A 15,432-nucleotide genomic window follows, 5' to 3' on the forward strand; every position below is an offset into this window, starting at 1 on the left:
TGAATGTGTCAGCGGTGGTGATAAGTAGAACACACATCAATAATGAAACTTGTGTTGATACACTGTGGTTGTTTCCTGCCTCAGACTGTGTCTTATGGAGATGGGAGAGGTGGCCGTTTTTAGTCTTTCAATGGAGTAACCCATCTCTGTGTGTGTTGAATCACTAATGCCCAGCCCATGCTCCACTATTAATGTCTTAGTAATATATATAGTCTTCTACCATCAGGGTCTGCATGATGCATCTCTTTCTGGTGTCTGGCCTCATATCGAACGGGTTCTGTTCAGATGTCCTCAGTTATAGCTGCCCTTTGTGTGAATATTCATTTGCTGTAGAGCTTTGCGTTTAGTTGGAAGACTCTGAGGTTAATGGTTCTTGTGATGTGAGAGAGAGGTCATCTGCCAGGTGGTTGAGACAAAGTAGATCATGTACAGTAGCAAGCCAATGTAACCAGAGGCTTAACCCGTTAATTACCATTTTATCTCCCTGTGTGTTATCGTTTCCTCTAATAGCTTTCAATTTCTCTGAGCCTCAACACAACCAATCAGGGTTCCTCTCACATCTAGCTCATTCTCCTAGATGGTATCAGACTCGGTAATAAAGTTGTCGGGTTGACGACATAGCTCAGTTTTGCCGACACATAGCATAGCTAGTTGTGTAACTGCCATTTATGAACTTGTCTTTCACCCAACAAAAAGCTATACTGTTGTTGTTGGCGTGAGAATACAACCAGGCTATAATTGTTCTGTTGATGTTGTTGGAACCGAGGGGACTGATATATGATTACGGATGGTGGTGGATGGGTATTTAACCTTGGCCTTGTGAAGGTGCAGGGGAGTGTAGACTGTCTGCTGACACTGACTCATTTAGGATTGTCATCCAAGTGTGGACCCTTGCCCTGCGAAGGGTGCTGTTTACTGTAGATTGTTGGGTCTTCCGACCCAGGCCATTCAAAGTACAAATGGACTTCAGAGATGTAAGGTCTGTAAGTGGCTGATGTTGAATGACTGCAGAAGTGGGGCTGGGTAATATATGGAATTAATTTGAATGTATGTTTTAGCGCAATGTTTTTATGAGCATTTCTTTTTGGTCTCGTCTCCTTCGATCCTTCAGTGCTGAGTACACTGCACCTTCCCACTCGCCAGAGACACCAAGCCCCTCCCCCTGCCACTCACAACAACAAAGCCGAAAGATCACTTAAACCTCTCTGACAAGCAGTTTCAACTTGCTATTTGCATTTCAGGTTTGGTCCAACAGAATTGATAGATTTCCCCTTCTAACGATAACCTTTTTATGTCTCAACTCCCAAAATTTAGAACAGAGCAGACCCTACTAAAACGAGAGTCTCAATGAACATGATTGTGGAAAATGTATGTTCAGTTTCTGTCGTGTGAGACATTGCGGTACCACCTACTGCTAGCAGCATTTTAGTCACATACTGTTATGTGCTAGCTGTCTAGTCTGGGTTTTAAAAATGTTCAATGAGCATGAAAATACACATTTATATAAGGAACTGGTAACTCGTTCTCATTCTGAGAGATAAGCATCTTATCCAGGTAGGCCACTTGATTTTAACATCTAAACAAAGTGAACAGGCTATGTCGTTCAAACAGTTGGAGACGGACCGGAGGGTGTATTCATAACAGTTCAACTGTTTTACCTTGTTAGCAAGCAAATAGATCCAAGTACTCTAGACTTTAAATATAATGATTAGCTGGCTATAATCTCAAGCATGTAGGCTTGTGCTTGAGATTGTTTATGAGACGTGTTAATTTTCTATAATGCCTGCTACCAGAATTTGGTCATTATGAGTGGATGTGCATGGTTCTGGTTACATTTGTAACAAAATTGGCATTTTCATGGACTTGAAATCCAGATCAGTGACTATTGCAAAAAAAAGGTAAAACTATTTTAATCAAATAATTCAATTATTAGTGGGTCTTATGGTTGCGGAAGGCTTAGATTTAGCCTAGATGTAATTTTACAAGCCCAGAATTCATTAGATTATTCCTGACTGTTTGAAATGCAAGGTATTTTATCTTTTTAATTGTACATCAAAGCTTATTTAGATTAAACAAATAAATAGAGACATTTATTGTGAATCGCCCATAATCAAGAAGATTTTTAGGCCATATCGGCCAGCCCAATACAGAAGACACAGGTCCTCTTCCCAAAGCCTGCCTAGCTACGACGTAATTATTTCAGTCACTATCACTTGCGTGATGGGATAAAACTTTGATACTGAACTAATTACCAGTGGTAATGAAAGTAAACCATTGCCAACAGTGAGGGATCTTGTACTTCCAAGCAGTGATGACTACTGGTATCCATATTTCATTTTTTAAATTTACCTTTATTTAACTAGGCAAGTCAGTTAAGATCAAATTCTTATTTCCAATGACAGCCTAGGAACAGTGGGTTAACTGCCTTGTTCAGGGGCAGAACGGCAGATTTTTACCTTGTCAACTCGGGGTTTCGATCTTGCAACCTTTCGGTTACTAGTCCAACGCTCTAACCACTCTAACCAGGCTACCTGCCGCCCCAAAGAGTTGGGTAGGTTACTTTCTAAATGTAATCCGTTAGTTACTAGTTACCTGTCCAAAATTGTAATTAGTAACGTAACTTTTGGATTACCCAAACTCAGTAATATAATCTGATTCCATTCCGTTTAAGATTACTTTCCCCTTAAGAGGCATTAGAAGAAGACAAAAATGTATGTTACCAATTGAACGAAATCTATTGCAGGATAAATCAATGTTAAAATGTACATAGCTGGCCACATACGTGAAGTTTTACTTTATGGATTGGTTATGAAGGCTTCTTCAAACCCATCGCTTTCTACTACATATTATATGATAAAATTATATCTTTACATTAAAAAACAACGTCTATCAGAATTCCAGTCATTCCAATAAATGTTATACCCCTTGATCTTCAGAATAGGACTTGGAAGTATAAATTAGCCGAATTGTTTTACCTGAGCATGACCCCAAAACTAAGGAGTTATTAGCCAGCCCTACTCTGTTGTTTATGATTTTGTCGTCATGGAGGACTGATTGGGCTCATTGATTCGAGTTGAGAAAGAAATGCTGTGCTCATGGAATGGCATGCTTTGAGCACTACCGAAGAGAAAAAAAGCCGACTTGTATTCCACAGGCTTGGATCCGCACTGTGCAGCTATTTTTACTCTGTCCTCTGGTTTCAAAAACAATGATTGATAATCAGCTTAAACTTCTTGAATTCAACCATTATTGGGTTCAAATACCTATTTTTATATTTGAACAGCCATCCACAACAACCACAATCCATAAGGCACAAATGGCTAAATGCGAGAGTAGCAGTGTAATTCACATCAATACGCTATGTAGATATCAATATCCGTATCACCGTAGACTATACCACTGCTGTCATCCTTACCTCCAAGCGTTTATTCAAGTTGGATAATCTTTGGATGCCGACAGCAGTCGCACCATTGGAAGACATGGCTTGGACTGTAGCCCGCAAAAGCCTGTTCCTGCTACTTTTCCACAATCCATCACACATTTGGCGTGTCATCATATGGTCTCAGGCTTGTCAGACTCGCTCAGGTGGAACGAACATAAACTTGCACCTTTTTTCAATACTGATTTGAATGTCATTGAGAAAACAAGTGGGTTTTTTTCTGTTTTTTTTACTGGCAATTTACCAGACTACGGTTAGTTTTTTTGTAATCCCTTACATCTAACTGATTACATGTAATCCGTTACTCCCCAACCCTGTCCATATAAACATAGTTGAGTTTGTATTGGTCTTTCATTGTAGTCTGGTTTGAGTATTTGAAAAACATGGACTTGCCCTTACTGCCACTTTGGAAGTGTGCTGTGTGAAGTAGTGGGGCTTGTCTGGCAGCAGCAGGGTGTGATGTCCTGTGCTCCGCCAGTGAAGGACCAATAGTAGTCATGGCTCCTTTGTCTGACAGAGGGTGTGTAACGTAGAGCAGCGTGTCTGTTTACACTCTTCCACTCCATGAGACTCTCCTTCTAAAAAGGAGAGTCCAGTTGGCTCCACGACGTCTGTCTGTGAGCCATTTTTATTCCTCCCCCCCCCCAATCGCTTACGCTGCTCAGTGGCTGATAACTTTAGCCATTGGTGAGCTCCCGTTCCCCTAGCAACAAAGAGGCGAATAGAAAAGACAGAGGGGCGAATGCGTCTATTCTTAGAAACCAATTGAACAGGGTGGGGAGCAGTGTGTGTGTGTGTGTGTGTGTGTGTGTATGTACGCTATGTTTGATGGGGGCTGCTGACCACTACGCTAGCAGAGGCCAGTCCAGGGGAAAGGGTTAACGACAAGGGGATTTCAGTTTATCTCAGTCTGCCGGCACTGTGCACAAACACCCCCCAGATCCGAGTATGGCTGTCTGGCTCTGTGCACTCATGCCGTCAAGACATGTTTGTCAACATCTCTGTGTTGTGTGTGTGAATGTTTGTCCCCTCCTTGCTATGGCACCCAGAGCTTCTCTTTATGGTCATGTGTTTAACTATTTTCCACAATGTTGGTGTCAGAGATGCTGCTCTGGACATTCAGGCTGTTTTGGCTGTCCACTGCAGTCCGCACCACAATGTAAAGCACTGATCTGGTGGTCTGATGTTCCCTAGCGTTGGTGTCCTACAGCAGACACCATTTAAACAAAAGCTTGTTTACGTGAGCTTAACTGCCCGCTCTGCTCTGCTAGCCCCCCGGATTAGGTATTCCTCGGATTATTGCTACCTCCGATGACTTCCTCTATGGGGGGTTGGTTGGGTCGGTCATTGAATTGCCATGGGACTGTCTGTATCCCTTCTGCTTTTAGATGCTGTCGTCGTGGTCCATTAATCGGTCTTGAATTAATAGTGCATTGCACTCACAGCTTCATGTTAAATAAACGTTATTCATTTCAGTGTTTGCCTCTGAATTGTTTTTGTAAAAAAAGAGAATAATTAGGTGCTAGAAAAAAACAATCGTACCACATGTTGGTTACTGTTTTAAAACAGTGAATATTGTGTAGTAGACAGAGGCACCATGGCCCCTTCAGATGAGGATGTTTTTTATTTTGGTGCAAAAGCTCCACTACGGTGCAGCTCATCAAGAATCCAGAACATGATGTGTGAGCCTGCTCCTCCCCCTGCAGGGCCCTCCCGCTCCGTGTTGGAGAGTTGTGCCTGGAGCCAAAGTCTCTCGTCTGCCGCCTTCTACTCCAGCAGAATTTAAATCACCCCTGCCCCGCCCTATCATCTTCCCTATTCCCTTTGAAGCAGCGTGTTGGAGAGGGCTGTTTCCTGTTTGTAGCTCTGGGCCCAGCCATCCTCCAAACACTGAACTGGGTTGGGTTCAACTGGCATTATCCATCGTAGTTCTGGGGTAGAGAGAGGGTGAGATACAGATTGTGCTTTGTTTATTTTTTGCGTCTGTATATTGTGTTTCACAGCTGAGCTTAGGTGTGTGTTTTATATTTATTATGGATCCAAAGCTTTTTACTATCATTGTTTGTCATTGTTTTATAGTGTAGTTTCTTGTTCTTTTTATTCAGTTTAGTCACATGATTTCTCAATTTGCCAATCGGTTGTGCAGGCAGACTTATTTGCCATTCCTTTTGCCTCCTCCCTCAACCATAAAATGTTTAAATTCCCCATCAATCCACGGGGACTTAAGTGTGTGTGTGCGCCAGCACGTTTCAAAGCTTGTGTCTGTGTGATTGAGAGGGAGGTTTAAGCGAGAAACCGACAGTGAGTAAGAGTGCAAGCGTGATCCAGTGCTTGCTTGTTTACTGTTGTAAGTTGTACTTATCTGTGGCATGTGTGGCCACTTGCTGTTGTAGTGCTGCTAGTGCAATGCCTGGCGGGGAGTGGAGGTGGTCACTGAGCAGTGGAGATCAGATCATGGCGTGACACAGCCCCAAAGCCCCCCTGTCACGACATCTGTGTGACCCAGTGCTGCACGTGCCAGACCCTCTGCCCCCACCCCAAAACCCTGAAAATACAGTGCCTTGCGAAAGTATTCGGCCCCCTTGAACTTTGCGACATTTCAGGCTTCAAACATAAAGATATAAAACTGTATTTTTTTGTGAAGAATCAACAAGTGGGACACAATCATGAAGTGGAACGACATTTATTGGATATTTCAAACTTTTTTAACAAATCAAAAACTGAAAAATTGGGCGTGCAAAATTATTCAGCCCCTTTACATTCAGTGCAGCAAACTCTCTCCAGAAGTTCAGTGAGGATCTCTGAATGATCCAATGTTGACCTAAATGACTAACGATGATAAATACAATCCACCTGTGTGTAATCAAGTCTCCGTATATATGCACCTGCACTGTGATAGTCTCAGAGGTCCGTTAAAAGCGCAGAGAGCATCATGAAGAACAAGGAACACACCAGGCAGGTCCGAGATACTGTTGTGAAGAAGTTTAAAGCCGGATTTGGATACAAAAAGATTTCCCAAGCTTTAAACATCCCAAGGAGCACTGTGCAAGCGATAATATTGAAATGGAAGGAGTATCAGACCACTGCAAACCTACCAAGACCTGGCCGTCCCTCTAAACTTTCAGCTCATACAAGGAGAAGACTGATCAGAGATGCAGCCAAGAGGCCCATGATCACTCTGGATGAACTGCAGAGATCTACAGCTGAGGTGGGAGACTCTGTCCATAGGACAACAATCAGTCGTATATTGCACAAATCTGGCCTTTATGGAAGAGTGGCAAGAGGAAAGCCATTTCTTAAAGATATCCATAAAAAGTGTTGTTTAAAGTTTGCCACAAGCCACCTGGGAGACACACCAAACATGTGGAAGAAGGTGCTCTGGTCAGATGAAACCAAAATTGAACTTTTTGGCAACAATGCAAAACGTTATGTTTGGCGTAAAAGCAACACAGCTCATCACCCTGAACACACCATCCCCACTGTCAAACATGGTGGTGGCAGCATCATGGTTTGGGCCTGCTTTTCTTCAGCAGGGACAGGGAAGATGGTTAAAATTGATGGGAAGATGGATGGAGCCAAATACAGGACCATTCTGGAAGAAAACCTGATGGAGTCTGCAAAAGACCTGAGACTGGGACGGAGATTTGTCTTCCAACAAGACAATGATCCAAAACATAAAGCAAAATCTACAATGGAATGGTTCAAAAATAAACATATCCAGGTGTTAGAATGGCCAAGTCAAAGTCCAGACCTGAATCCAATCGAGAATCTGTGGAACTGAAAACTGCTGTTCACAAATGCTCTCCATCCAACCTCACTGAGCTTGAGCTGTTTTGCAAGGAGGAATGGGAAAAAAATTCAGTCTCTCGATGTGCAAAACTGATAGACATACCCCAAGCAAATTACAGCTGTAATCGCAGCAAAAGGTGGCGCTACAAAGTATTAACTTAAGGGGGCTGAATAATTTTGCACGCCCAAATTTTCAGTTTTTGATTTGTTAAAAAAAGGTTGAAATATCCAATAAATGTTGTTCCACTTCATGATAAAATGTTGTTCCATTTTGCTCAAAAAAATACAGTTTTATATCTTTGTTTGAAGCCTGAAATGTGGCAAAAGGTCGCAAAGTTCAAGGGGGCCGAATACTTTCGCAAGGCACTGTACAAATACCAGATTTAGGCTACCTCCTCTGTTTTGGTGGGGAATTTTTGGCATGCCTTCCAAAGTCACTCAGTGAAATAGCTTCCAAATACTGAAACGGTTTTCTCAGTTAATGTATGTTGATGTGTTGTAAAACATGTCATAGGGCTGTAGCCCAGCTACCCAAGTCGAAGGCGTCTTGTGTGACACCCAAACATCTGAATTCACATGGAAAAGTCTGCCTCAAGCATTATTTGACTAACCGCAAATAACTGTCTAAAAAGAAATAGAAAGTAATGAACTTTAAAATGCATTTTTTTCCACCCCCAAAGACTGTCTGTTTGTTAGGTTAGCAGGTATCAGTGTTTGTTAAAGTTATAACACTGTCCCATGGTAGCTGCAACAACCCCCTCTGGATATTGCAGGGCTCCATCACCTCATATTTATCCTTATGTTCCTTCAAGGTCTTCTGTTAAGGGGTTTTCACATATAGTCCTCTTTAAAATAACGGACATCATATGTCTCATGATGTCTTCTCACACTATTCAAACCACACAATCAAGTTATGAAGCTCTCTTAGCTTATAGATCACATTTCAAACAAATCTGAACTAAAAACTCCACACACATTTTGGTATTTCTGTGCATCCTTGACAAGCGCTAAAATCAATATCCCAAAACAGTGTCCAATATCCAAAAACGGCACATATTTTCTGCGAACCTGCACGTCACCATCTTCTCTTTGTGGCACCAATGTGAGGATTTATGGCTGGGGAAACAGTGTTGCAGTAGTCAAGTGTGTGGTGCGGGAATAATGACAAGGGAACCTGGGAAGTTTAGTGTTCACATTGCCCTAAAAAAGGGAACTGGGCAGTCGGAATTCTAGCGAACCGAACTCAGACCACACACTAACCCTGTCCCCTCGTTGGAAACATTTGTTTGATCTCATTAAGAGATTTCCTCATGGCTTTTGTCATTGTGGTAGGGATGAGGACCCCCTGTGTTGATCTTTAACACCCTGTGGTATTTACTGCACACACACATTTTTAGAAACATTCAGAATCCAAGAGGCTGAAGGTTTTTGTGTAATTTTGTTTATCCTGACACTCGTCCACATTGATCTTAGCTCGAGCACTGTTTATCAGGATGCATCCAGGATCCTTCTGAACGAGACCTCATCAAGATCAGTGGTTCTCTCTGTGGCAATTTCCACCCCTTTCCCTCTCTTCCTGGATTTTGTAATCTCTCCTTTACATCCCTAATCTCATTTGCAGGATCATCCATGTTTTTGTTTTCTTGTGTGTGGGGGGGTATTTGTTCCTGAACATTGTGTTGTGTTTTTCATACACAGTTTTGAACTATAGTTCGAATAAGTTTGATTATTTGTTAATGTATTTGGTCCAGTTGGTTTCACATTGCCAAATGTCAAATTAACAAAAACTCCTAAATGAAAACACGTGTCCATGCAAGTAATTTGTTTATTTGTTTTGTGTGCTCCCGGGTGCTGATAATGTTCAAACTAGTCCAAACGAACTAAAGGGGCTGTTTGAAATGGTTGTTTTAGGTTTCACTGGAACTGAAGAGTCTTTGTCTTACATTTCATAATTGTTTAATTAATATTTTTACACTGATGGTGCTTCAAAATGTCCTACATTGTACAATGAAACTCTTAGCTTTCTTTGTTACTACATCAGAAACAATGAAAGCACCTGACTTCACTCAGTGGAGAATAGACTAAGAATGGATCATTTTTAAATAGGAAACGTTTCTGTATTATTCATGCTCTTCAAGCTGGAGTAGAAGGCAACCTGTCAGCCTTTGGAATGTATCTTGGTGGATTATTGTAGTAGTGAGAATGAAAAGAAGCATTTCTTTTCTCATGTTTGGTCTGAGGGAGATAACGTGCTCTACTGATAAGTCAGTGGAGTGATAAAGACACTACCATAAACACTACTACTTACAGGGATGACAGAACATATTTTTTTCAAGTGCAAAAAAAAAAGTTAACGCGTTTGTTATTAAATCCCTCTTCTTCCCTGTGCGCCGCTTTTACAGAAAGATGTGGAGACGTTTACAGACATCGAGAAACTCTACCTCTACCTTAAGTTGCCTTCTGGTCCCAGCAACAGTGAAAAAAGGTAATTGATAATTTTTTCATTTGATTGAACAACATTTGTTTTGTGTCATGTCTGCATGTAGTTCCACGCCATTTGCACATGACTTAGCCTGTTGTTCATCTTCCCCATTATCCATTAGCCTAGTAGCATAATATAGATGTTCTGCACCCTACCCCATCCTCACATCTACTACAATGCTTGTCAACATTAGATTGAACCGTTGTGATGTCAAACTCTGCTCGTTATGCTAAACTCTCTCCCTTAGAGCGCAAATAAGCTTTGGCTGTTTTTTTTATTTTTATCATTGCATTGATTGATTTGATATTGAACTCCCACTTAGGACTACCAGTTAGATGTGTGTTCAAATATTCTCTTTTTAATAGAAAATAATCTTTGGCATTTAAAAAAAAAAAAAAAAAAAAAAACATTGATTTGATATTGACTTCCCACTTGACTACCACCTGTGTGTGTGTGTGTGTTCTCATTGAAAGTCCTTACTTAATAACTTATTAATAACATCTTTCCTCAACCCTTCATGTTTTACCTTTTAGCAAAATATGTAGAATTGTCTTCTCTCTCTAATGTATATTTGATCTGTTATGTTTGTGTGTGTATATAAATTCCAAATCGACCCTACCCCTACTCCCTAGGAATGTGTGTCGATCTGAGATGATTGGATATGTATTAGGCCTAAGGAATACTATAATAGCTTTATTTCTGATGGGCTAAGAGGAATTTCCCCATATTGTTTGAACTTATCCAATCCTCTCACATCTCCCCAAGTGTCCAGGGGCAGTGGCTTGAAGTTAGTTTAGGATCAGGTGACACAAACACACACGCTGCTCATTGATGTTGTCAATATCATACAATGATCAATTCCTACTTGTTCTCCACATCTAATCCTCATCACCTCCACCCCAACACTCCACACGATGCCCATCAGGACTGAGAGAGGGTCTGCCAGTCCTGGAGAACTGTCATGGTACATAAAACCTCTCTCACTTACAACACAGAGACATGGGGGTGATGTGTGTTGGTTAGGTTTGAAAAATGGGGCGGGAAAGGTACATCCGACAGTCAGGTTATTTACAATACAATCACAAAAAAAAAACATTTTCTCCTGCTTTCTCTAGCAGTGATCAGAGCTCCATGTCATCAAGCCGCACTCAGCAGATGCACGCGTTCAACTGGATCCGCAATCACCTAGAGGAACACCCAGAAACCTCTCTGCCCAAACAGGAGGTCTATGACGAGTACAAGTGGGTATCTGACTGAGAAAGGGGACATAGATTCACACTTCCCTAAGAGGACTTTGCCCAGCTCGGGTCATTTTCAAATCAATAACACTGTTCAATACAAACAAAAATCTGTCCTGTTTTGATATTCTGGAAAGGGACACCACACCAATTTAGAAACATATTGATAGCACTGTGTACAGGTATGTTAGGGAGGTTGGAATACCTGATCAATTCCATTCCAGGTGGAAATAAATGGGTTTACTTTTGATTTCCATGAGTACGTTACTTCTAAGAGGTTTCACAAGAACATGGTACACATTTGTATGGCTGTTTTATTTTATGACATGAGATACATGTTATGAAAGTACATAACATTTGGCTGTTGTTAAATAAATAAACCTTTACCATACACTGCTAGCTATAAAGGATCTACATGCCAGCCAGCCAAGCACCTATATAAATAGATGCAGAAAGCATGGGAAAAGATGTGCACCATGTGTTGGTAACACTAGAACGGAAAGTCTGAAATGCTATGTGACTGTTACGTAACACACAGTTTGACTTACTGATTCACTGCAATTGAAAGTACTAATAATGGTTCAGATTTCTTTGGGAACGTCTTCACCCAGATGTCACTGTTTTGATATGAATGTCTTTATTTGATATTTAACAGTTTATTTGGTTTTACTGAGATTTCCAATGCCTTGTCTCTGTCTGTCTGCCTCTGTCTGGTTTGTTTGTTTCAGGAGCTATTGTGACAATCTCTGCTACCACCCATTGAGTGCGGCGGACTTTGGAAAGATCATGAAAAATGTATTTCCAAACATGAAGGCACGTCGACTTGGCATGAGAGGCAAATCAAAATATCCTTCACTGGAATGGTTTGTAGCGAACAATCTGGCCTCTCTGGACTCTGGTCGCAGAACATCTGTTGTGTCAGTTCATGGAGCCTCTAAATATAGAACTGAAATTAAATCAAATAAAGCGGCCTCTGCCTGGAGAGTAGTATAGTAGGACAGAGACACTTAGGGGAATCACTGTGTTCTTGACCTTCAGGAAACAATTTGTGAAATGTCTTTTCCATGAGATCACGACTCTAGACTTGGCAAAGATACAGTCTCCAATGAGATTAGCGTCCGTTAAATTAGTAAAGTGACAAGTGACTTCGTCCTTATTTTGTTGAGGTGGAAAATAGAATAGTATAAAATACTTGCATATGCATGCAGTTTTTATTTTCAATGCAGAGTCTTTCTGAAATAGACCTTGTTTTTATATGGTGGTTGCAATAGCAACTGAAACTCAAAAGTAAAATCAGATCATCTTGAGCTGTGGCTTGCTTAGTAATCTATATCTCCCTTTTTTAAATTAACTATTTTCTTTTTCCAAATGTAATACACACTCTACAAAGGTACAAGTTAATTCAAGGTCACAGTCTTGGACCTGTTTGTCTATTTTATTATTTGTTTTGTGTGAGTCATTCATAACTGTGCTATAACTCTGAGTAGCTCTTTGCCTGGTTGTGTGAGACACCTCCTAAGTGTATGCAAGTGTTCAGCAGGGAGCACCTGCTGTCACACTCTCACACACCAGAATCTGATAAAAGTCTAGCTCTCACCACAAATCCACAGTGCCTTATTTTGGCAGTGGAGTTGGTCACAGCTCCGAAGGTTGGAGGGGGAAGAGAAGGTTCAGTGGGAGTGTGAGAGGCCTGAGGGGCTGAGGGATTAGTAGTGGAGTGACTGATGCTGACTGGGAGATAGCTGTCTCAGCTTCGGGTGACAAGGCTCTTCCTCAGATCTGTCTGAGTGACAGCTGACCTTCTGCCCTGAGGTATGTTTCTTACCCTATCCTGTGGGGAAATCCCATTCTCTTATGTCTAGAATGGTCCCTGAAGCCCTGCTCTTTACAGACAAACAAGCAACACATTTTAGCAAATCCATACATTAACTCTTAAATGTTTGACAGTTCAGTGTTTTTGACCTTAACCTCTGCTCACATACTGCTATAGTGGACTGAGGAAGAAAGCCTTTGTCCACATGCCATCTTTACCCAACCTGGAGTTACATAAAACAGGGGACGGGGTAAGTTCCTCTCAAGGTCTTTACCTTATTTATTTTCTTAAATCTATTTAAATAAGAAATGTTTGCCTAACTGTAGTCCAACCATAACATAACTTTATTTAATGTAACGTGTTAAGAAAAGGACCACATTTTGATGCTTCATATTGAACTAAAAGTAATACAGGGATATATACGACTTTAATTCTTAACACCTGTACATGTGCCCATGTTGTGCTTCAGTGTGAGGTGCTGGAGGCCTCAGGTCAGCTGTGCAGTGCGGAGGAAGAGGTGCGCTCTGCGGCCTGTGGCCTGGTGTGTGAGTGGGCCCAGAAGGTGCTGAGCCGCCAGTTTGATGCTGTGGAGGACCTGGCTCGCTTCCTCCTCAACAGCCACTACATCGGCACCAAATCTGTGGCAGCCCTCACGGTCATGACTGGTACACCAACAGGTGACAATACAGTGCATTCGTAAAGTATTCAGAACCCTTGACTTTTTCTGTATTTTGTTGTTACGGCCTTATTTTTAAAATGACTAAGCAAAAAAAACGTTTTTTAGGTATTTTTTGCAAATGTATTAAAAATTAAACTGATTTGCATACGTATTCAGACCCTTTACTTAGTTCTTTGTTGAAGCACCTTTTGGCAGCTATTAGAGCCTAGAGTCTTTTTGGGTATGACGTTACAAGATAGCACACCTGTATTTGGGGAGTTTCTCCCCTTCTCTGCAGATCCGCTCAAGCTCTGTCAGGTTGGATGGGGAGCGTCGCTGCAAAGCTATTTTCAGGTCTCCAGAGATGTTCAATTGGGTTCAAGTCCGGGCTCTGGCTGGGCCACTCAAGGACATTCAGAGACTTGTCCCAAAGCCAGTCCCGTGTTGTCTTTTCCGTGTGCTTAGGGTCGTTGTCCTGTTGGAAGGTGAACCTTCGGCCCAGTCTGAGGTCCTGAGCGCTCTGGAGCAGGTTTTCATCAAGGATCTCTCTCTGTACTTTGCTCCGTTCAATTTTCCCTCGATCCTGACTTGTCTCCCAGTCCCTGCCGCTGAAAACATCCCCACAGCATGATGCTGTCACCACCATGCTTCACTGTCGGGATGGTGCCAAGTTTCCTCCAGGTGTGATTGCTTGGCATTCAGGCCAAAGAATTCAATCTTTGTTTCATCAGACCAGAGAATTGTGGTCTGCGAGTCTTTGGTCTGCGAGTCTTTAGGTGCCTTTTTGGCAAACTCCAGGCGGGATGTCATGTTAATTTTACTGAGGAGTGGCTTCCGTCTGGCCACTCTATCATAAAGGCCTGATTGTTGGAGTGCTGCAGAGATTGCTATCCTCCTTGAAAGGTTCTCCCTTGTCCACAGAGGAACTCTGGAGCTCTGTCAGAGTGACCATCGGGTTCTTGGTCACCTCCCTGACCAAGGCCCTTCTCCACCGATTGCTCAGTTTGGCCTGGCGGCCAGCTCCATAATGAGTCTTGGTGATTCTAAACTGCTTCCATTTAAGAATGAGGGAGGCCACTGTGTTCTTGGGGACCTTCAATGCTGCAGACATGTTTCAGTACCCCAGATCTGCGCCTCGACACAATTCTGTCTCAAATGTATAAAAACCTGTTTTTGCTTTGCCATTTTAGAATAAGGCTGTAACGTAAAAAAGTCAAGGGATCTGAATACTGTCCGTATGCACTGTATGTGTTGATAGTCAAACTTCACTTTTCCTTTCACTGCCTCATGTATGGTGAACAGTGAAAGGTTTCCATCTAGTGGCAGATTCTTCTCATTGACCTGCTATAGTGCATTTACATACCACCTCCTGTCAGTCCCTAAAAGCCATCCCATTAGTTACAGATGTCAATTCAATGTCTATTCCATATTGGTTTAATTTCATTGAAATGATGTGGAAACAACATTGATTCAACCAGTGTGTGCCCAGTCTGATAATTATGCTTCCTGCAAAATAGAAGCTGCTTTGCCTAGGAGGACCGTGACAATTTGTTTACCCAAAATATGTGTTAACCTGTTTCTTCCACCGTCTCCTCCCTTTAGGAGTTAAAACGCCACTGCCATCCTCAGCATTTGCACCCACAGCTGAAGCCCACTCCTTCCAGTCCCAAGTGAAGACACTTCCCTCTCCCTCCATCGATGCCAAGCAGCAGCTCCAGCGGAAGATCCAGAAGAAGCAGCAGGAGCAGATGCTGCACTCCCCCCTCCCTGGAGAGGCTCAGTCTAGGCGGGCTGACGGGGGCACACCTGGGGTCGGCTCCATTACCTGTAGAAGCCCAGCCCTGCTCTCCCCACATCCCACCATTGGCATTATGGTAGCTGCAGTCCCCAGCCCCATCACGGTAAGCCAAGCTTGTATTCTACTTCTGTTTGTCTAAGCTTACTCAATATATCCCACTGTCTTTGCAGTGTTCCTGTTACACATCTATACAAGCGACAACTTTGTGTTGCCTA

The 15,432-nt window shown here is 42.2% G+C and overlaps 1 protein-coding gene across 3 annotated transcripts in view; it reads left to right on the forward strand.

Moving 5' to 3' along the window:
* The window catches only part of LOC112249193 (DNA-binding protein RFX7), a 44,153-nt gene that overhangs the window by 21,087 nt on the left and 7,634 nt on the right, over window positions 1–15,432 (forward strand). Inside the window, exons 3-9 of one of the 3 annotated variants that reach the window (XM_024418929.2) lie at window positions 9,631–9,713; window positions 10,636–10,674; window positions 10,826–10,951; window positions 11,677–11,793; window positions 12,927–13,011; window positions 13,231–13,438; window positions 15,022–15,320. In XM_024418929.2, the coding sequence (XP_024274697.1) occupies window positions 9,631–9,713; window positions 10,636–10,674; window positions 10,826–10,951; window positions 11,677–11,793; window positions 12,927–13,011; window positions 13,231–13,438; window positions 15,022–15,320 (957 nt within the window). The remainder of the gene's footprint in view (window positions 1–9,630; window positions 9,714–10,635; window positions 10,675–10,825; window positions 10,952–11,676; window positions 11,794–12,926; window positions 13,012–13,230; window positions 13,439–15,021; window positions 15,321–15,432) is intronic. The other 2 variants (XM_024418930.2, XM_024418931.2) reach the window with 2 other exon arrangements.

The sequence above is a fragment of the Oncorhynchus tshawytscha genome, unplaced genomic scaffold (genome assembly GCF_018296145.1).
Source record: "Oncorhynchus tshawytscha isolate Ot180627B unplaced genomic scaffold, Otsh_v2.0 Un_scaffold_4_pilon_pilon, whole genome shotgun sequence".
NCBI classification, from domain to species: Eukaryota; Metazoa; Chordata; class Actinopteri; order Salmoniformes; family Salmonidae; genus Oncorhynchus; species Oncorhynchus tshawytscha.